Here is a 23,647-nt window from a genome sequence, read left to right on the forward strand (position 1 = left end):
ACTCGTCTTGGGAGGACAGCAGGTGGGTGGTACTTGCCTTGCTTGCTATACAAAGGAGCTCCACAAAAGGTTCATTCCAGACCCAAGGACTTTTGTTATAAACATGAACTGAAAGTTCCTTGTACTACAGACTGAAAACAGCAGTTTTAACAAAATGGCAAAGCTCCGCGCTACCCAACCCCCACTCCGGGGTGGGGGTGGGGGGGGATGTTTTAAGTGCTTTTCACCTAAAATTCTAATACACATATTTTAAAATATATATTTTTAAGTCCTAGACATATACATGGAACTACAGCATTGCCATTACCAACATGATTATATGACCATTATAGCTGAGAGAAAAGAGAGATCTGCAAAATTGACACGAGGGACGAAGAAGGAAGAACTGGACAGAGGAAGAACTGGCCGTAACTGTGGGCTTCTAGCAAGCAGCATCCTAAACTAATGGAGGATACAGGAGAAGCAGGTTGAGCGAGAATTGAAAGAGAGACATTGGTGACAGTGAACAGATAAGAAAGGGTGGAAGAAAAGGAGGTGAATGAGGACAAAGGTAATTTAAGAGGGTGTGTAAACCGCTCAAGAAGGGAGGAACAGGTGAAGAGCGACACAGTCCACTATCAGTATCACAGCTAAGCTTCCAGATTGTTATTTTGCCCAAATTCCGTTGAATACCGCGAGAACGCTAATCCAATTAATTATCCCCTTCTTCCCGAACGCTAAAGACCCGCCCCCTGCGGCCCAGGTCCCGCCCCTCGTGTCCTCGCTGTCTGCGGCAGTGTTAATAAAGTTGCAGCGGTTTGACATTTGCGGTCAACAAGATGGCTACCTCCATGCTCGGCTCTCTGCTGCGGATCGTCCGGCAGGTCTGGCCCGCGCCGTTATACCCTCCTCCCCTTCTTTGAACTTCCAAACCCACAGGTCCTCCACTGTTCTGCCACCAGGAGCGCCCAGTGCAGACCTGTTCCAGGGTTCTGTCTCTCTCCACTTCCTTCCTCCGGCTTGATTCCGGGGAGGGCCGAGCTGCAAATGTAAATTGGGTTATTTGTAAACTTAGAGCTGACTGGAGTTGAAAGCCTGCAGACTGACTCCACTTTACGAGTGTAGGTGGAGACAGAAGGTGTCTGAAAAATGAGGCCCCCCAAACCTCCCAAAGTTAAAAGAAAGCCGAGCAAAGGAGACTTGAACAGAAAGAGGGAGGAGAGCGTGGTGGCCTGAAAGCACTCCAGGAGCAGCGAGTGGGGAACTCTGGTTAAAGTCAATTAAAAGAGGGCCGATAATTGCTTGTTTGGTTTGCGTGCGTGCCTGCTCAGTCGCTTCCGACTCTTTGCGACCCCATACACTGTAGCCCGCCGGACTCCTCTGTCCATTGGATTCTCCAGGCAAGAATACTGGAGTGGGTTGTCGCGCCCTCCTCCAGGAGACCTTCCCGACCCAGGAATTCAAACTGGCGTCTCTTGGGACTCCTTCATTGGATTCTTTACCACTGCGCCACCTGGTAGCCCCTCTGTTGGGTTTAGCAGCGTGGAAATTGTTGGAACCTGCAGTATAGCAGTTTCGATGGTGTGGTGGGGGTGAAAGTATTAGAGACAGAATGGGAGGAAAGAAATATATTCTATCTTTCCTGCAAACTGCAAACAGACTACACACGTAGACGAACCTTTGAAGACGTTTTGCTGCAAAAAGGAACAAAAAATTGGGTCAATAGCTGAAGAGGAGGTGGGTTAAGAGTGGGTGTTTTGTGGTGTTTTTTATTTTTAGCGTGACAGAAGTCAGTGCGTGTTTCTGTGTCAAAGGGAAAGATTCTGTAGAGGGGGGAAAATAAATAATGTAGGAGAGGGAAGAATTGCTGAAGCTGTAGCTTGTGTAGGCAAGAGGTGATCAGTTTAGTGTTAGATTATTTGGTCTTCAGAACATGAACAGTTACTCTGTAATGGCGTTGTCTAATAGAAATAAAATACCAACCACATTTGTAACTTACAGTTTTCGAGTAGCCACATGTAAAAAAGTAATTAGCAGATGAAATTAATTTTATTAAAATATTTTAAATACGTTTATCAAAAATATTGTATTTCAACATGTAATCTATAAATGTGATGTGTGAGATCTTGCATTCTTTTTTTCATGCTAAATCTTCAAAATCAGGTTTGTATTTTACACTTGAGTACATCTTAGTTTGGATTCTTAAATTTTTCACGATTAAGAAGGAAAATGTAGTCCTATCAAAACTAAAACTTTTTATTGTTTGCCTTGCTTAAGTTTAGATTTTTTTTCATTAATTAAAATTAAATAAAATTTAGAATTGCATTCTTCTAGTTACTTTTCAAGGCCTCACTAGTCATGTGCGGTTAGTGGCTACTGTATTAGAGCAGATCTTTAATAGTAGGAGGGAATGTAGTGCATATGATTGCAGATGCTTTTTAAAAAATTTATTTTGTTGAAGTCGAGTTGATTTAGAATGTTATGTTAATTTATTAACGTAAGTGATTCAGTTGCACATATTTTTTCATATTCTTTTCCATTATGGTTTATTACAGGATACTGAATTTAGTTCCCTGTGCTATACAGTAGGACCTTGTTGTTTTTCCATTCTATATATAATAGTTTGCATCTGCCAATTCCAAACGCCTTATCCAGCCCTTCCCCATGCGCCCTCCCCCTTGGCAACCACAAGTCTATTCTATATATCTGATTATAGATGCTTTTGATTTCGTATTTAAAGAGAAAGTGAAGTTATCAGCTAAACATGGGGATGTGGGAGCAGGTGTCAGGGATTTAAAGAAAGAAGAGATGGTGTAAAATAGTCAAGAGTACATCAAGAATAGTGGCAAGGATTAGAGCCAATGAGGTGAAGTGAAAGAGGGATCAGGGAGTTGAGGGTGTATGAAAGACAGTATTGTGTTTACAGACCATGGAATTCAGGTGGCTGAGACTGTAAAGAATCCGTGTGCATTGTGGGAGACCTGAGTTTGATCTCTGGGTCGGGAAGATCCCCTGGAGGAGGGCATGGGCAACCCATTCCAGTATTCTTGCATGGAGAATCCCCATGGACAGAGCAGCCTGGCGGGCTACAGTCCATGCGGTGGCAAAGAGTCAGACACGACAGCAACCAAGGACACAAGCGGGAGACAGGAAGTCAACAGCTGAGAGACAGGTGAAAAGCTGGTAGGAGCGATGGATTAAAAGCTCCAGAGGGGCTCTTATTAGGGTGTTAGAAGAAACATGCTAGAAAGAAGTGATAGAGTATGAGATACACACAATTGGATAATAGAAAACTTTCACCTCCTGGGAATAAAAGAGGTCCAGCATGGAAGTAAATAGGAAAAGAGGAGTGGAGGACAAAATGACTGGAGGAAAAGAGTTCGAGGAATGGAGAGATCGGGGTATGATTTCACTTGTGTTGAGATCATCAGGAATTAAGACAGAAGGAGTGACAGCCAGGACTGACAGTGAAAAATGAAAGGGAATGGTGGGGGCTGTGGTAGATGGCTGCAGTGGTGGAAGGTTAACCCCGTGGCACAAGAGTCACAGCTTCCTCTCAGGAAGGAGGGACAGTCTGGAAGCTGCAGTAAAGAGCAAGAAAGCTTCCTCCCCGTCATGGGAGAAAAAGAGCTATAGGGGAAAGTATTGAGCAAATATCTGGAGGAGTTGTTAAGAGAAGTTGAGAATTTAGAAGATATTGATGATGGTAGACCATGAGTTGAAGAAAGTCCAATGGAATAGTTTTAGGAGATGAAGAGGGGTGAGAGAGAGGGGTAGGTTAGGATATGTACAGAACAGAATAGAAGCAATCTTAACATGTAAAGCACTGTTATAAACTGGCAAGAAAATACAATATAATAGAAATGTGGGCAAAGGACATAAACTATTACAGAAGAAATTAATGTAAGAGACCAGTAAATGTTTATTTTAAGAGTGTATTGCCTTTATAGTCAGAAAAAAAAAAAGCACAGAAAGAATAAAAAGTTTCTTGTTTTTTCTTAAATAGAAACCTGTTAGGAGATGATAGAACACTGATTAGGGATAGTCTGGAAAAGAAGGGGAAAATATTTCATTTTGGTTTTTAATTCTCTTTTGCTTTTAGTTTCATAGGTAACAGCAGACACTGCATTGCCCCTTCAGGTGAATTGTTTTTCAGCCAGAATGACCTCCTTGGCCCTTACCACTCTAATCTTGTCCATTTCCTCATTTGGTTTGGAAAAACTTCACCTTCTTTCCCTTCCCCTGCTTCCTAACTGCATCAGAATTCTGTCAGTCCTTCCATGCCTTGCCTGAGCCCTCTTTCCATGACGCTTATTTCCAGCCACTGTGACCATGGTACTCATTTGACTCAGTCATGAATGAAATTTCAATATCGATTTGATACATGCTATCTTATTTCTAAAAGATGATTTTAGAGTTGTATTTCCCCTTGAGACTTTGAGCATTGAAGGCAGTTATCTTTTGTTGACAGGTTGAAAAAAGGTTATCTTTCTAGTCTAGTAGTCTCATTTTCAGCTTTATGTTCTGTATCATGCTGTACATGTGTTTTTTCTAAAACAGCAGTTATAAGAAGCCATCATCATCTTCCACAGCTGTAATTTAATGAACAGGTAATATCTGCTCTGGTTTGGGAAAGACTTGAGTTTCTAATGGCCTGTACTCTGAGTGTACTGTTAGAACTATTGGCTATCACCATGTAAACATGCGACAACGAGGAACCCTCTGTCTTGTTACTGGACAACTCACGCTAAGAAATGAGTTTTGAGTGACAATTTCAAAGTACCCATTGACCCAGCAGTTCTGCTTCCAGGACTTTACCCTGCTGATATATATAAATACATATGAAATGATTTACATAAGACATTATTCACTGTAGCATTGTTGATAATGATAACTGGTGAGGTATGGTCTAGTTGTCCACCAGTAGGTCTCAGGATAATAAATCATGATGCATCTGTGGGGAGGAAAAAAGTTCTCAGCCGGGGCCCTTGTGTCAATAGCAAGAGAAAAGCATACAAATTTGTAAGTTTTACCCAACACAGGAGTTTTCATAAGGAAAGAAGAACCAAAGGACTTAAACCTAAGTGGGTTTTGTGCTAGGATTAATGAAGCCCAGTAAGTTATGGGAAAATGTGGTAGGACTAAAGGCATGAGCTATGTATAGAAAACTAAAGGAAACTTAGCATGGCCAGTTATTCAGATTCTTCTCAGTGCTCCTCAGGCTCCAGAGATAAGCATGCTGCTTTATGCCCTGGGTATACGGAGGGACCCTCTCATGTGAGGGTCTTATGACCTGTTTCAGGGGAAGGTCAGAAAGTCCTTCTTGCATCTGCTGTTTGTCAGATTCCTTTTGCTTGAAATAAACAGTATGCCAGAGAAGCCCTATTTTGAGATAGTATCTCCTGAACCTTGTCACTTCCATATAGTGGAATATTATGCAACCTAAAACAATGTGGAAGCTTTTAAACATGGATATAGAAAGAGCTCTAAAATCTATTGTTAAATGTGAAAAAAACGGGTAGGAGAAGAAACATGGGAGAGGGAATACATATGTGTATTTTATAGGCAAAAATCTCTGGAAGGCTACAGAAAAGAAATTAATAACTGGATACCTCTGGGGTGGGGGTATGGTCACTGGGCAGATAAGCGATGAGGTGGGAGGATGAATCCGCTTTGTGTCTTTTTTTATTTTTTTATTGAACTGTAGTTGATTTACAGTATGCTTATATTTGGTGGTGTGTGTGTGTTCTTTTTCTTAATTCTTTTCCATTATAGGTTATTACAAGATACTGAATATACTTGCCTGTTCAGTTCAGTTTAGTCACTCAATCGTGTCCGACTCTTTGCGACCCCATTAATTGTAGCACGCCAGGCCTCCCTGTCCATCACCAACTCCCGGAGTTTACTCAGACTCACGTCCATCGAGTCAGTGATGCCATCCAGCCATCTCATCCTCTGTTGTCCCCTTCTTCTCCTGTCCCCAATCCCTCCCAGCATGAGAGTCTTTTCCAGTGAGTCAACTCTTCGCATGAGGTGGCCAAAGTACTGGAGTTTCAGCTTTAGCATCACTCCTTCCAAAGAAATCCCAGGGCTGATCTCCTTCAGAATGGACTGGTTGGATCTCCTTGCAGTCCAAGGGACTCTCAAGAGTCTTCTCCAACACCACAGTTCAAAAGCATCAATTCTTCTGCACTCAGCCTTCTTCACAGTCCAATTCTCACATCCATATGTGACCACAGGAAAAACCATAGGCTTGACTAGACGGACCTCTGTTGGCAAAGTAATGTCTCTGCTTTTGAATATGCTGTCTAGGTTGGTCATAACTTTCCTTCCAAGGAGTAAGCATCTTTTAATTTCATGGCTGCAGTCACCATCTGCAGTGATTTTGGAGCCCCCCAAAAATAAAGTCTGACGCTGTTTCCACTGTTTCCCCATCTATTTCCCATGAAGTGATGGGACCAGATGCCATGATCTTCGTTTTCTGAATGTTGAGCTTTAAGCCAACTTTTTCACTCTCCACTTTCACTTTCATCAAGAGGCTTTTGAGTTCCTCTTCACTTTCTGCCATAAGGGTGGTGTCATCTGCATATCTGAGGTTATTGATATTTCTCCCAGCAATCTTGATTCCAGCTTGTGTTTCTTCCAGTCCAGCATTTCTCATGATGTACTCTGCATATAAGTTAAATAAGCAGGGTGATAATATACAGCCTTGATGTACTCCTTTTCCTATTTGCAACCAGTCTATTGTTCCATGTCCAGTTCTAACTGTTGCTTCCTGACCTACATACAGATTTCTCAAGAGGCAGGTCAGGTGGTCTGGTATTCCCATCTCTTTCAGAATTTTCCACAGTTTATTGTGATCCACACAGCCAAAGGCTTTGGCATAGCCAATAAAGCAGAAATAGATGTTTTTCTGGAACTCTCTTGCTTTTTCGATGATCCAGCGGATGTTGGCAATTTGATCTCTGGTTCCTCTGCCTTTTCTAAAACCAGCTTGAACATCTGGAAGTTCACGGTTCACGTATTGCTGAAGCCTGGCTTGGAGAATTTTGAGCATTACTTTACTAGCATGTGAGATGAGTGCAATTGTGTGGTAGTTTGAGCATTCTTTGGCATTGCCTTTCTTTGGGATTGGAATGAAAACTGACTTTTTCCAGTCCTGTGGCCACTGCTGAGTTTTCCAAATTTGCTGGCATATTGAGTGCAGCACTTTCACAGCATCATCTTTCAGGATTTGAAATAGCTCAACTGGAATTCCATCACTTCCACTAGCTTTGTTCGTAGTGATACTTTCTAAGGCCCACTTGACTTCACATTCCAGGATGTCTGGCTCTAGGTCAGTGATCATACCATCGTGATTATCTGGGTCATGAAGATCTTTTTTGTACAGTTCTTCTGTGTATTCTTGCCACCTCTTCTTGATATCTTCTGCTTCTGTTAGGTCCATACCTTTTCTGTCCTTTATTGAGCCCATCTTTGCATGAAATGTTCCCTTGGTATCTCTAATTTTCTTGAAGAGATCTCTAGTCTTTCCCATTCTATTGTTTTCCTCTATTTCTTTGCATTGATTTCTGAAGAAGGCTTTCTTATCTCTTCTTGCTATTCTTTGGAACTCTGCATTCAGATGCTTATATCTTTCCTTTTCTCCTTTGCTTTTTGCTTCTCTTCTTTTCACAGCTATTTGTGAGGCCTCCCCAGACAGCCATTTTCCTTTTTTGCATTTCTTTTCCATGGGGATGGTCTTGATCCCTGTCTCCTGTACAGTGTCACGACCTCATTCCATAGTTCATCAGGCACTCTATCTATCAGATCTAGGCCTTTAAATCTATTTCTCACTTCCACTGTATAATCATAAGGGATTTGATTTAGGTCATACCTGAATGGTCTAGTGGTTTTCCCTACTTTCTTCAATTACAGTCTGAATTTGGCAATAAGAAGTTCATGATCTGAGCCACAGTCAGCTCCTGGTCTTGTTTTTGCTGACTGTATAGAGCTTCTCCATCTTTGGCTGCAAAGAATATAATCAGTGTGATTTCGGTGTTGACCATCTGGTGATGTCCATGTGTAGAGTCTTCTCTTGTGTTGTTGGAAGAGGGTGTTTGCTATGACCAGTGCATTTTCTTGGCAAAACTCTATTAGTCTTTGCCCTGCTTCATTCCGTATTCCAAGGCCAAATTTGCCTGTTACTCCAGGTGTTTCTTGACTTCCTGCTTTTGCATTCCAGTCCCCTATAATGAAAAGGACATCTTTTTTGGGTGTTAGTTCTAAAAAGTCTTGCAGATCTTCATAGAACCGTTCAACTTCAGCTTCTTCAGCGTTGCTGGTTGGGGCATAGACTTGGATTACTGTGATATTGAATGGTTTGCCTTGGAAACGAACAGAGATCATTCTGTCGTTTTTGAGATTGCATCCAAGTACTGCATTTCAGACTGTTGTTGACCATGAGGACTACTCTATTTCTTCTGAGAGATTCCTGCCCGCAGTAGTAGATATAATGGTCATCTGAGTTAAATTCACCCATTCCAGTCCATCTCAGTTCGCTGATTCCTAGAATGTCGACATTCACTCTTGCCATCTCGTTTGACCACTTCCAATTTGCCTCGATTCATGGACCTGACATTCCAGGTTCCTATGCAATATTGCTCTTTACAGCATTGGACTTTGCTTCTATCACCAGTCACATCCACAGCTGGGTATTCTTTTTGCTTTGGCTCCATCCCTTCATTCTTTCTGGAGTTATTTCTCCACTGATCTCCAGTAGCATATTGGGCACCTACTGACCTGGGAAGTTCCTCTTTCAGTATCCTATCATTTTGCCTTTTCATACTGTTCATGGGGTTCTCAAGGCAAGAATACTGAAGTGGTTTGCCATTCCCTTCTCCAGTGGACCACATTCTGTCAGATCTCTCCACCATGACCTGCCCGTCTTGGTTGCCCCACGGGCAAGGCTTAGTTTCATTGAGTTAGACAAGGCTGTGGTCCTAGTGTGATTAGATTGACTAGTTTTCTGTGAGTATGGTTTCAGTGTGTCTGCCCTCTGATGCCCTCTTGGAACACCTACCATCTTACTTGGGTTTCTCTTACCTTGGGCGTGGGGTATCTTTTCACAGCTGCTCCAGCAAAGCGCAGCTGCTGCTCCTTACCTTGGACGAGGGGTATCTCCTCACTGCCGCCCTTCCTGACCTTCAATGTGGGATAGCTCCCCTAGGCCCTCCTGTGCCTGCGCAGCCACCACTCCTTGGGCGTGGGGTTGGTCCTCCAGGCCGCCGCCCCTGGCCTCAGGCCTGAGGTTGGTCCTCCTGGCCGCTGCCCTTGGCCTCAGATGGGGTAGCTCTTCCCGGATGCTGACCCTTGCCTCGGGTGTGGGGGCGTGGGGTAGCTCCTCCCTGCCGCCACCCCTAATTCTTATTGTTTTATACATGCTAATGTGTATCTGTTAATCCCACACTCTCCAATTTATCTCTTCTTCCCCCCTTCCACTCTGATGATCGTAAGTTTGTTTTCTATATCTGTGAGTCCATTTCTATTTTGTAAATAAGTTGATTTGTATCATTTTTTTAAAATTCCATTTATGTGATATCATGAATCTTTGATTTGCTTCCCTTAATATAATCTCTAGATCCATCCATGTTGCTGCAAATGGCATTGTTTCATTTTTTATGGCTGAGTAATATTCCATTGTGTGTGTATATACCCCACATCTTTATTATACATCTGTGATTGACACTTAGGTTGTGTCCATATCCTGGCTATTGTAAATAGTGCGGCAGTGAACACTGGGGTGGATGTATCTTTCTGAATTAGGGTTTTCTTCAGGTGTATGCCCTGGAGTGGAATTGCTGGATCGTATTGCTGGTAATTCTGTTTTTAAATTTTTAAGGAAACTGCATGCTGTTCTCCATAGTGGCTGTACCAGTTAACATTCTGACCCATCAGTATAGGAGGGTTCCCTTTTCTCCACATTCTCTCCAGCATTTACTATTTGTAGGCTTCTTGCTGATGGCCATCCTGACTGATATCAGGTGATAACTCATTGTAGTTTAGATTTGCATTTCTCTGAGAATTAATCACGTTGAGCTTCCTTTTGTGTGCCTTTTGGCCATTTGTATGTCTTCTCTGGAGAAATGTACATTTAAATCTTCTGCCCATTTTTTAATTGGGCTGTTAGTTTTTATGGTAGTGAGCTGCATGTGCTGTTTGTGTATTTTGGAAATCAAGCCCTTGTCAGTAACATCATTTGTGAATGTTTTCTCCCAGTCCATGAGTTGTCTTTTCATTTTGTTTATAGGTTTCCTTTGTTGTGCAAAACTTTATAAGTTTGACTTGGTTCCATTTGTTTAGTTTTGTTTTTATTTCCATTATTCTAGGAGATGGGTCCAAAAACATATTGCTGCAATTTATGTCAAAGACTGTTCTGCCTGTGTTTTCTTCTAGGAAAATGTAGTGGTGCACTTTTCCCAGGACCATTTCCTGGATGGATTGTCTTTTCTCCATTGTATATTCTTTGTTGTGGATGAATTCACCCTAGTGCAGGGATTTACTGCTGGACTTTCTGTCCTGTTCTGTTGATCTGTTTTGGTGCCAGGACCATATTCTGTAGATTACTGTAGCTTTGCAGTATTGTCAGCAGCCAAGGAGCCTGATTTCCTCTATCTCCATTTTTCTTTCTCAAGATTACTTTGGCTATTCTGTCTTTTATAATTCCATACAAATAAAAAAAATTTTGTTTTAGTTTGTAAAAAATACCACTCATAATTTGACAGGGGTTGCATTGAGTCTATAGATTGCCTGGGGTAGTATTGGTAATTTTCACAATATTGATTCTTCCAATCCAAGAACATGGTATATATTTCCATGTGTTGTGCCTTGTTTCATCAAGTTCTTACAGTTTTTGGAGTACGGGTTGTTGCCTCTTTTGGTAGGTTTTATTGTTGTTGCTAAGTTGTGTCCAACCCTTTAGAGACCCCATGGACTGTAGCCCACCAGGCTCCTCTGTCCATGGGATTTCCTAGGCAAGAATACTGGAGTGGGATGCTGTTTCCTTCTCCAGAGGCTATTCCTGATGGTGGAATTGAACCCATGTCTCCTGCATTGGCAGGTAGGTTCTTTACCACTGAGTCACCAGGGAAGCCCTAGGTAGATGTGAAGTGAACCGAAAGTGGCTCAGTTGTGTCCGACTCTTTGTGACCCCATGAACTATACAGTCCGTGGACTTCTCCAGGCCAGAATACTGGAGTGGGTAGCCTGTCCCTTCTCCAGGGCATCTTCCGAACCCAGGGATTGAACCCAGGTCTCTCACATTGCAGGCAGAGTCTTTACTATCTGAGCCACAAGGGTGGCATTTTATTCTCTTTAATGCAATGATAAATGGGGTTATTTTCTTAATTCTCCTCCAGATTTTTTATAGTTAGTGTAGAGAAATGCAACAGATTTCTGCGTATTAATTTTCTATCCTGCAGCTTTATCTAGTTCATTGATGAGCCATAGTAGCTTTCTAGTGGCATCTTTTTGATTTTTCTATATATAGTATATAGGTTGGTCATAACTCTCCTTCCAAGGAGTAAGCGTCTTTTAATTTCATGGCTGCAGTCACCATCTGCAGTGATTTTAGAGCCCCCCAAAATAAAGTCTGACACTGTTTCCACTGGTTCCCCATCTTATTTCCCATTAAGTGATGGGACCAGATGCCATGACCTTAGTTTTCTGAATGTTGAGTTTTAAGCCAACTTTTTCACTCTCCTCTTTCACTTTCATCAAGAGGCTTTTTAGTTCCTCTTCACTTTCTGCCATAAGGGTGGTGTCATCTGCATATCTGAGGTTATTGATATTTCTCCCAGCAATCTTGATTCCAGCTTGTGCTTCTTCCAGCCCAGCGTTTCTCATGATGTACTCTGCATATAAGTTAAATAAGCAGGGTGACAATATACAGCCTTGACGTACTCCTTTTCCTATTTGGAACCGGTCTGTTGTTCCATGTCCAGTTCTAACTGTTGCTTCCTGACCTGCATACAGATTTCTCAAGAGGCAGGTCAGGTGGTCTGGTATTCCCATCTCTTTCAGAATTTTCCACAGTTTATTGTGATCCACACAGTCAAAGGCTTTGGCATAGTCAATAAAGCAGAAATAGATGTTTTTCTGGAACTCTCTTGCTTTTTCCATGATCCAGCAGATGTTGGCAATTTGATCTCTGGTTCCTCTGCCTTTTCTAAAACCAGCTTGAACATCTGGAAGTTCACGGTTCACATATTGCTGAAGCCTGGCTTGGAGAATATGAGCATTACTTTACTAGTGTGTGAGATATCCTTCATTTTGGTTATTGCATTCTTTAATTCTGTTTCATTGTTCTTTGTATTTTCTAATTCTTTTTTGAAAGCTTATAATTTCTTGCTCTCTGCATCTGTGCTCCTGCCAAGTCCTTTGATCGTCTTTACAGTCATTACTCTGAAGTGTTTCTTGGGTAGATTGCCTACCTCCACATCACTTAGTTTTTCTTACCAGGTTTTATCTTGTTCCTTCGCCTCATATATATTTCTCTGTCACCTTGTTTTATCTCAAGTGCTGTTTGTATTTTATGTATGTGGTAGGTTGGTTACGTTTCTCGACTTTGGAGAAGTGTTCCTCTGTAGGAGACATCTTTTGCATCCCAGCAGTGTTCACTCACCAAGGGCCAGGGGCCAGGTAGTCCCAGGGTAGTGTCTAGCCTGAATTTGCAGATTATTGTGTGGGTTGCGAAACAGTGGTTTTCTCTCTTTGAGAGGCTGGTGACTGTCCCCTGGTGGGTGGAGTTGGGTTTTGATCCTCTGGCAAACCCTGGGTCTGACTCTCCTTCACTTATTCCTTGTCTCTTTTAGGTGGTTCCTTCATCAGCTTCAGGCCAAGCTCGAAGTTACTATGTCGACTGGAGAATGCTGCGTGATGTAAAGAGAAGAAAAATGGCCTACGAGTATGCAGATGAGAGGCTACGGATCAATTCTCTCAGGAAGAATACTATTCTTCCAAAACACCTTCAGGTTAGCTAATTAAGATGAGTATCTGCCATAAAATTGTTAACTCAAATCACTTCATACTGTTGTAATTTAGTGTACTTTGTGGAGGCTAGAATCTTGTTTTCTTGGTCAACATAAACAAATACCATTGAAACTTTTGATTAGTTTCAAATAAAAAAATTATTCATTCTGAACTAGCCTTTCAACCATTTCATTAGGTGATACTTAGAAAGTACTGAGGCATGGTGACCACACAGAAATTGGAGTTATTTGACCTATGGTGTCTCTCCAGTTCTACCCAGTCTTTCAGCGTGCCCAGTACATGACCTACACTATTCCTCATCCAAAGCCATCCCTAAGCCTGCTTTTGAATTTCTTTACCCATGAGGTGGCCTTCCATATAGGTTTGACTTCTTGTCATACTCTTTAACTTGAAAAAGAGAATGTCAGCTCAGGCTTCCTGAAGCATAAGTCCTGTGCTTAACTGTTAGCATAAAATACCTGCATTCAAGAGTCTTATCAGAGTCTATAACTCATACTCAAGGCCATTAATCTTATCAGAAGCTTAGAGTAAAAATTATTTCATTCATATAAATTTGGAGAATAATATACAGGTTTTTCATTATCATGGATTCTTTTTAAATCTTATCTAAATTCAGCCAGATAAGCAGAAAACTTAGAAAACTCAGCAGTGGCCACAGGACTGGAAAAGGTCAGTTTTCATTCCAATCCCAAAGAAAGGCAATGCCAAAGAATGCTCAAACTACCGCACAATTGCACTCATCTCACACGCTAGTAAAGTAATGCTCAAAATTCTCCAAGCCAGGCTTCAGCAATACGTGAACCGTGAACTTCCTGATGTTCAAGCTGGTTTTAGAAAAGACAGAGGAACCAGAGATCAAATTGTCAACATCCGCTGGATCATGGAAAAAGCAAGAGAGTTCCAGAAAAACATCTATTTCTGCTTTATTGACTATGCCAAAGCCTTTGACTATGTGGATCACAATAAACTGTGGAAAATTCTGAAAGAGATGGGAATACCAGACCACCTGACCTGCCTCTTGAGAAATCTGTATGCAGGTCAGGAAGCAACAGTTAGAACTGGACATGGAACAACAGACCGGTTCCAAATAGGAAAAGGAGTACGTCAAGGCTGTATATTGTCACCCTGCTTATTTAACTTATATGCAGAGTACATCATGAGAAATGCTGGGCTGGAAGAAGCACAAGCTGGAATCAAGATTGCTGGGAGAAATATCAATAACCTCAGATATGCAGATGACACCACCCTTATGGCAGAAAGTGAAGAGGAACTAAAAAGCCTCTTGATGAAAGTGAAAGAGGAGAGTGAAAAAGTTGGCTTAAAGCTCAACAGTCAGAAAACGAAGATCACAGCATCTGGTCCCATCACTTCATGGGAAATAGATGGGGAAACAGTGGAAATAGTGTCAGACTTTATTTTTCTGGGCTCCAAAATCACTGCAGATGGTGACTGCAGCCATGAAATTAAAAGATGCTTACTCCTTGGAAGGAAAGTTATGACCAACCTAGATAGCATGTTCAAAAGCAGAGACATTACTTTGCCAACAAAGGTCCGTCTAGTCAAGCCTATGGTTTTTCCTGTGGTCACATATGGATGTGAGGGTTGGACTGTGAAGAAAGCTGAGCGCTGAAGAATTGATGCTTTTGAACTGTGGTGTTGGAGAAGACTCTTGAGAGTCCCTTGGACTGCAAGGAGATCCAACCAGTCCATTCTGAAGGAGATCAGCCCTGGGATTTCTTTGGGTGGAATGATGCTAAAGCTGAAACTCCAGTACTTTGGCCACCTCATGCAAAGAGTTGACTCACTGGAAAAGACTGTGATGCTGGGAGGGATTGGGGGCAGGAGGAGAAGGGGACGACAGAGGATGAGATGGCTGGATGGCATCACTGACTCGATGGACTTGAGTCTGGGTGAACTCCGGGAGTTGGGGATGGGGATGGACAGGGAAGCCTGGCGTGCTGCAATTCATGGGGTCACGAAGCGTCGGACACGACTGAGCGACTGAACTGAAGTGAAGTAGAGAACGGAGTGCCTTGGACCACTCTGTTATAGCTTTTATTGTAATGACATTAAGCTACTTGCCTATATCTAGGCAGTAATAAGAAGTGGCTCCTGAGAAACCAAGCTTAAGATGTTAGGGAGGACAAATTTATGAAGACCTCCATGAAGAGTCTCTGGTTTGAGAACCATCAATAGCTGTGCAGAGCTTCTCTTGATCCTGGGAACTTACATGGCTCTTTCTTGCCTGCCAACTAGCTTACAAGGTGAATTTCTGTCCCAGTGCTAATGAATTTATAGTCTCTCACAGAATGCTCTTTTGTTTCATTTTCCCTTTGCCTAGTTTCCTCATTTTTACACTGCCTTAAATCTTTTATGTTCATACACATGTAAACAATTTGTAGCTGTTCTTCATGTTCTAGCTCCATAAAACTTTATTTCATTCTACCAGCCCAATCATTTCTCCTGTTCACTTCCTTTTGTAGCTCTTACTATTTACCATTCATTGACTTAATCATGTTTTATATAATTTTATTGTTCTTTCTTTTTTTTTAAGTATATCACTTCATTTATTTTCGTCTTTGATTTTTCTCCGTCAGTTTTTTTCAATATCCCCCAAATATAAGGAAGTCATACAACTCAATAGCACCCCCCCAAAAAAAGTGATTAAAAAATAGCAGAGAACCTGAATAGACATTTTTCCAAGAGAGACACAAGTGACCAACAGGTACATGAAAAGATGCTCAACTAATCAAGGAAATGCAAACAAAAACTACAAAGAGCTATCACCTCACACCTGTCAGAATGGCTGCTGTCCAAAAGATGAGAGAAGTGTTGGTGAAGATGTGGAGAAAAGAACCCTGTGCACTGCTGGTGGGAATGTAAATTGGTACAAGCACTGTGGAAAATAGTTAGGAGGCTCTTCAAAATATTAAAGATTAGAACTACCATGTATGATCCAGCAATTCCATCTCTGAGTATAAACCTGAAGGAAATGAAATCACTAGATAGGAATGAAGAGAGAGCTGCATCCCCGTGTTCACTCCAGTATTATCCACAGTAGCCAGGGCATGGAAGCAGCCTGACTGTCCATCAGCGGGTGAACGTGCCACTCCAGGAATGTGATTTGCATGCACAGAGCGGCACAGAGTACGGTAGTGCGATACTGCATGTGTGCTCAGTCATGTTGACTTTGCAACCCCGCGGACTGTAGCCCACCAGGCTCCTCTGTCCATGGGATTCTCCAGCAAGAATACTGGAGCGGTTTGCCATGCCCTCCTGAGGATCTTCCCTACCCAGGGATTGAACCTGGGTCTCCCACATGGCAGGCAGATTCTTTACCACCTGAGCCACTTGGGAAGCTCAGAGTATGATACTGTTTAGCCATTAAAAAAAGAAATCTTGCCCTTTGCAATAACATAGATGTACCTTGAGGGCATTATGCTAAGTGAAGTAAGTCAGAAAGACAAATACTGTATGATCTCACTTATATTTAGAGTCTGAAAAACCAAATTCATAGGAACAGTAGAATGGTGGTTACCAGAGCCTGGGGATTAGGGGTAATGGGGAGGTGCTGGCCAAAGGGTACAAACTTCCAGTTATAAGGTGAATAAGTTCTGGGGTTAAGTAAGTACAGCATGTGGACCATAGTTAGCAGTACTGTATTACATATTTGAAAGTTGCTTAAAGAGTAAATCTTCAGTTTTCTCTCACAACACAAGGTAATTATGTGAGGTGATAGAGGTGTTAACCTTATTGTGGTAATTATTTTTCACAATATATACATGTATCACAACATCACATTGTACATCTTAAACTTACACAGTGTTATATATAAATTTTATCAGTGAAGCTGGGAAAATCATTTGGGGAGACAACAGAAATGCATTCATGTATTTTCCAAATGAGAAATGAGAATGTTAGCCAGGAGGTCAGTGACCAAAAGGAAGGAGAGGGAAGTCTTGGGTACTGATACTGTTTCTTAGTCTAGTTGCTGGTTACACAGCTGTTTTCTATTGGTGAAAGCTTTTTGAGCTTTACACTTAGTTTGTGGATTCTTGGTTATGTTAGGTTTCAATTTAATTTTGAAAAATTACATTGCAAGTATGTCAAACAATTCTATCATGTTTCTTTCTGGCCTGTTTGTTTCTACTCAGTAAAATTCATCATGGTATCCAGGGCTCTTTTGCCAAACTTGGCTGCATTAAAGAATCTAGCCTTTTGTGTTCTCCTCCTCTGAGCATTGACTCATCATCTAGAATAAATAAAGGCATGTGATCCGTGTAAATAACGTTGACTTCCCTTAGGAGGTGGCTGATGAAGAAATTGCTGCCCTTCCCCGGGATAGCTGCCCCGTTAGAATCAGAAATCGATGTGTCATGACGTCCCGTCCACGAGGCGTAAAGCGGCGCTGGAGGCTCAGCCGTATTGTCTTCCGTCACTTAGCTGATCATGGACAACTGTCTGGGATCCAGCGAGCAATATGGTGATCAGCTCCAGAACCTAATGACCTTGCAGGAAAACCATTTAGGCAAGAAGAGACTTTTGTAATAGATAAAAACCTGATTTTTATTTGAGTGTTCTGTCAGTGAATAATATTTTTCTAAACATTGTTCCCAAGCATAGTGCAAAGAGTAATAAAAAAAAAAAAAAAGTTTGTGAAAATATGTTCTGTATGCTTGTCTTTTCCTTCAAGTTTAATCCTTTAGCAACATGTAAGTGTTCCTGAATTTTTTTAAAGAGCATTACTTCATCCAGCAGTATTGTCTTATTGTTCCTCCAGCTCGTTGACATGTAGCTCATGTGTGGCAATCTTTAATCCTGGGCTGGCTACCCAGATCTGCACAGCTCACTTTACTTTTAGTTGATTGTGAAGACAGACAGTACATTGGAAGGTAAATGTGATGTTCTGGATTATCTAACTAATGCTCGACCTCTTTGTGTGATGGCTGAACCAAAAGAGAATCACTACTTGTTTTCTTGCTCCATCTTCAAGAGCCCTTAGAACAAAATGTGCCTCTTTAAGGCCTCAAAACCTATCCCAGGAGGAAAAGTCCTGCTGGAATGGTATGTATTTGCTGTATTGATATTTATTTCATCTGTAACAGAAATGAATAAAGTGAGAAAAAGTTGTCTTTTGCAGTAACTCGATGATGTCATCAGCCAGTGATAACATACCCATGGGGTAGTACAGAAGCACTTACCTAACATCCGTCTAGAAGATGTTCCTGGAGCTGACACCTGAACTTAAATCAGGAGGCAAGGGATGAGACTGTCTGCAGAGAAAACAGTGAAAGCAAAGGCATCAAACAGTGAAACTGTGGTCACTTCAACATATCAGAACTAAGAAGCACACAACAAAGGCTGTATCAAGGAAGGCATCACATGTGAGGAGCTAAGACTTAAATACCAGCTGTCAGAGTTTTAAGCAAAGGAATGACAGTTGTGTGGTGGTGGGTGGCCGTGAAAGGAAAAGGCTACAAGCTAGGAGGATATCTTAATTGTTCAGAATGACAAGGGCCTGAACTAAGGTAGTAGTATTAGCAAAGTAGAAAAGGAGACAGCTTTTTTATTTGGCTGCACCCTCTTCCAATAACACAAGAGAAGACTACACATGGACATCACCAGATGGTTGATACCAAAATCAGATTGATTATATTCTTTGCAGCCAAAGATGTTCTATACAGTCAACAAAAACAAGACCTGGAGCTGACTGTGGCTCAGATCATGAACTCCTTACTGCCAAATTCAGACTTAAATTGAAGAAAGTAGGGGAGACCACTAGACCATTCAGGTATGACCTAAATCAAATCCTTTAGAATTATACAGTGGAAGTGACACATAGATTCAGGGGATTAGGTGCCTGTTAGAGTACCTGAAGAACCACTGGAAGGAGGTTTGTGACATTGTACAGGAGGATCAAGACCGTCCCCAAGAAAAAGAAATGCAAAAAGGCAAAATGGCTGTCTGACGAGGCCTTACAAATAGCTGAGAAAAGAAGAGACTTGAAAGACAAAGGAGAAAAGGAAAGATATACCCATTTGAATGCAGAGTTCCAAAGAATAGCAAAGAGAGATAAGAAACCCTTCCTCAGTGATCAGTGCAAAGAAATAGAGGAAAACAATAGAATGGGAAAGATGAGTGATCTCTTCAAGAAACTTGAAGATACCAAGGGAACATTTCATGCAAAGATGGGCTCAATAAAGGACAGAAATGGTATGGACCTAACAAAAGCAGAAGATATTAAGAAGAGGTGGCAAGAATACACAGAAGAACTATACAAAAAAAGATCTTTGATGACCCAGATAACCATGATGGTGTGATCACTCACCTAGAGCCACTCACCTAGATCCTGGAATGCTAAGTCAAGTGGGCCTTAGGAACCATCACTATGAACAAAGCTAGTGGAGGTGATGGAATTCCAGTTGAGCTATTTCAAATCCTAAAAGATGATGCTGTGAAAGTGCTGCACTCAATATGCCAGCAAATTTGGAAAACTCAGCAGTGGCCACAGGACTGGAAAAGGTCAGTTTTCATTCCAATCCCAAAGAAGGTCAATGCCAAAAAATATTCAAACTACTGCACAACTGCACTCATCTCACACGCTAGCAAAGTAATGCTCAAAATTCTCCAAAGCCAGGCTTCAACAGTATGTGAACTGTGAATTTCCAGATGTTCAAGCTGGATTTAGGAAAGGCAGAGTAACTGGAGATCAAATTGCCAACATCCGTTGCATCATTGAAAAGGCAAGAGAATTTCAGGAAAATATCTACTTCTGCTTTATTGATTACACCAAAGTCTTTGTAGATCACAACAAACTGGAAAATTCTTAAAGAGATGGGAATACTAGACCACCTTATCTGCCTCCTGAGAAATCTGTATGCAGGTCAAGAAGCAACAGTTAGAACTGGACATGGGACAACAGACTGGTTCCAAATTAGGAAAGGAGTACGTCAAGGCTGTATATTGTCACCCTGCTTATTTAACTTACATACAGAATATATCATGTGAAATGGCTGGGCTGGACGAAGCACAAGCTGGAATCAAGATTGCTGGGAGAAATATCATTAACCTCAGATATGCAGATGACACCACCCTTATAGCAGAAAGTGAAGAGGAACTGAAGAGCTTCTTGATGAAAGTGAAAGAGGAGGGTGCAAAAGCTGGCTTAAAACTCAACATTAAAAACTATTATCGTGGCATCCAGTCCCATCACTTCAGGTAAATAGATGGGGAAACGATGGAAACAGTGACAGACTGTTTTGGGGAGCTCCAAAATCACTGCAGATGGTGACTGCAGCCATTAAAAGACGCTAGCTCCTTGGAAGAAAAGCTATGACCAACCTAGACAGAGACATTACTTTGCCAACAAAGGTCCATCTAGTCAAGGCTATGGTTTTTCCAGTAGTCATGTATGGATGTGAGAGTTGGACTATAAAGAAAGCTGAGCACCAAAGAATTGACGTATTTGAACTGTGGCTTTGGAGAAGACTCTTGAGAGTCCCTTCGACTGCGAGGAGATCAAACCATTAATCCTAAAGGAAATCAGTTTGAATGTTCATTGGAAGGACTGATGTTGAAGCTGAAACTCCAGTACTCTGGCCACCTGATGCAAAGAACTGAGTCACTGGAAAAGACCCTGATGCTGGGAAAGACTGAAGGCAGGAGGAGAAGGGGAAGACAGAGGATGAGATGGTTGGATGGCATCACCGACTTGATGGACATGGATTTGAGCAAGCTCCGGGAGTTGATGCTGGTCAGGGAAGCCTGGAGTGCTGCAGTCCGTGGGGTTGCAAAGAGCTGGACATGACTGAGTGACTTTACTGATTACAGATCATAAGGAGAACATGAAAGCTGCTGACTTCTGGCATATCACTGATGATAACCTACCTTTTCCTTTGAATCAGGTTCAGGTACTGTTCACATTTTTTTTTTTTTTTCCATCTCTACTCCCTTTTTTCTTCATGTAATTCATTTGCTGGAGGAGCCAGGTTATTGGTCCTAAAGAATGTCAACATTTGGCTGTTTGCGTCTTTATGTGTCCTTTAACTTAGTCTATTCCTATAAAGTGGTATTTACATCCAGTAGCTTGACCAGATTCAGGTTTAATATTTTAGGAATGGATGCTGTGTATCCTGTTCCATTACATCAGAAGGCTCATATCTGGTTGTCCAACTTTTGCTCTACAGTCATTTGTCTGTAGAGCGAACTCTCATTCCATTCCTTTGCTTAAAACTCTGACAGCTGGTATTTAAGTGTTAGCTCCTTCACATATGTGATGCCTTCCTTGATACGGCCTTTGTTGTGTGCTTCTTAGTTCTGATACTTGACGTGGCCACAGTTTCACTGTTTGATGCCTTTGCTTCCACTGTTCTCTTTGCTGGCAGTCTCATCCCTTGCCTCCTGATTTAAGTTCAGTGGATTCAGGAGGGGCAGCATCACCCCTGCATTTGAAGGGGTGTCATTAATGATTTTAGCATTTCACTGGTGGTTGTTACCCTGACCTCTGTTTCAATTAATGATTTTCTACATTCCATGATTTTTCTGCATTAGCTGTCATTTTTCTGTAAGGAACTTATTTCCTGAAATAAGTCTGGATTTACATGCAACTGTTCAGCGTTCCCACCACCAATTGCATAAGAGGCTTTTTCTCCATTATATAGTCTTGCCTCCTTTATCGAAGATAACTGACCACAGGTTTGTGGGTTTATTTTTGGACTTTCTGTTCCCTTCCACTGATCCATGTCTGTTTTTGTGCCAACACCATACTATTTTGCCTAGGGTGGCTTTGTAGTACTGTCTGAAGTCTAGGAGGGTTATGCTTCCAGCTTTGTTTTTCCTCCTAAGGATTGCATTGATAGTTCTGGATCTTCTGTGGTTCTATGTAAGTTTTAGGATTACTTGTTCTAGTTCTGTGAAAAATGTCATGGGTACATTGATTGCATTAAACCTGTATATTGCTTTGGGTAGTATGGCCATTTTAACTAGTTCTTCTAATCCAACATGGCATGTTTTTGTTTCTTTGAACCACCTTCTATATCCTTTATCAGTGTTTTATTATAGTTTTCAGCATGTATTTCACCTTCTTGATTAGATTCATTCCTGAAGTGAAGTCAAAGTCACTCAGTCCTGTCCGACTCTTTGCGATCCCACGGACTATACAGTCCATGGAGTTCTCCAGGCCAGAATACTGCCTTCACCAGGCAATCTTTCCAACCTGGGATCAAACCCATGTCTCTTGCGTTGAGGGCTCTTTACCAGCTGAGCCAAGTTCATTCCTAAGGTATTTTGTTTTGATCATGATTTAATTGAAATGTAGTTGAGTTATTCAATAATGTTTCAGGTGTACCACAGTGATTCAGCTATACATACACATATCTGTTATTTTTTCAGATTCTTCTCCCTTACAGGTTTTTATAAAATACAATTCCCTTCGCTTGGCCTAGGAAGCGCAGAGGTGGCATGACCCTCCATGCTGATCTTTCTGCCCTGCCTGCCACAAGCTGGGTGTTGCACCCTCCCCACCCTCTTTGCGCCTGAGGCTAACCTTTCAGCTGGTGAAGGATCCCAGGGTGAGGAAACTGGTCAGTTTCGTCCTACCCAGCTACGTGGCGCTATTTCTTGCCACTTTGGTTCTATGAGATCTGTCACCAGTGTTCAGTGGGCATTTGGTGAGAATTATTCTTTAGGTGGGTGTATTTTTGCTCTATTTGTATGAGGTGAGTTCCACATACTTTTCCTCTGCCATCTTGATCTGTCCCCAGGTTTTTAGGTTTTAAATTCTTAAATTTTAGGTGGTCAAAACAATGGAAAAAGGTACATTCACAGGATTGCTCCCATCCCATCTCTTTTCTTTCCCTATTGGTGGCCATTTTTATTAGTTTTGAATTTTTTCTTCCATTGTCTATTTATATGCAAATATATATATATATATTTTACATATTCATATTTCTCACCCTGGCCGACACTAAGGTAGGTTTAACAGAAACAAAGTTCTGCACTTTGCTTTTCCACTTACTGTATCCTGGTTGATCACTGTATATCAGTATATGGAAACAATCTTCATTTTTTGGTGACTATCAGTACTTTCTGTGTAGATGTTTCAAAGTACTAGTTTACTCACCCATCCCCCTATGAGTTGACATTCGGGTGTCTCCAATCGTGTGTATACCTCAGTATCACTCCAAATTTTTGCCAGTGTTATCTTTGGGAAAGAGCCTAGTAGAACTGTGAGAGGATACATACATATATAATTCTGGTAAATACTACCAAGTATTCCTCTATACTAGTTTTAAGCTTCTCAACCTTTTTAATCCATTACCATATATGTATTGCCCCATACCGTAACAGTCAGTATGTTTTAGACTGTTTTAAAATTATTTCTCTTCTGAACAAGGAACTTTTGTATGTTAAAGGTCACTTTACATTCCTTTTTCTAAGAAACTGTTAATAATTTTAGAATTCTTTCAATGTTTTTGGTTATTGTGGGGCGTTATGCATCTTGCTCTTGTCATTTTAGGAGGAATAATAACCTTTAAATAAACAATACCCCTAAAAACCTGACATTTCTAACATACTCTTGGACAGAAGAGCTTTACTAACGTTTCTGAGCATAAAATGCATGGGTGTGCACATTTAGTTT

At 41.4% G+C, this 23,647-nt stretch overlaps 1 protein-coding gene across 1 annotated transcript; it reads left to right on the top strand.

The window, feature by feature from the left end:
* The first annotated feature begins 713 nt into the window (after positions 1-713).
* Positions 714-17,672, top strand: MRPS14 (mitochondrial ribosomal protein S14). The gene is made up of 3 exons (XM_025285605.2): positions 714-863; positions 12,831-12,989; positions 17,313-17,672. Exons 1-3 carry the CDS (start codon positions 819-821, stop codon positions 17,493-17,495), a joined length of 387 nt encoding a protein of 128 aa, XP_025141390.1. The 5' UTR covers positions 714-818; the 3' UTR covers positions 17,496-17,672.
* Positions 17,673-23,647: the final 5,975 nt, after the last annotated feature.

Source organism: Bubalus bubalis, chromosome 5 (assembly GCF_019923935.1).
Source record: "Bubalus bubalis isolate 160015118507 breed Murrah chromosome 5, NDDB_SH_1, whole genome shotgun sequence".
NCBI lineage: Eukaryota > Metazoa > Chordata > Mammalia > Artiodactyla > Bovidae > Bubalus > Bubalus bubalis.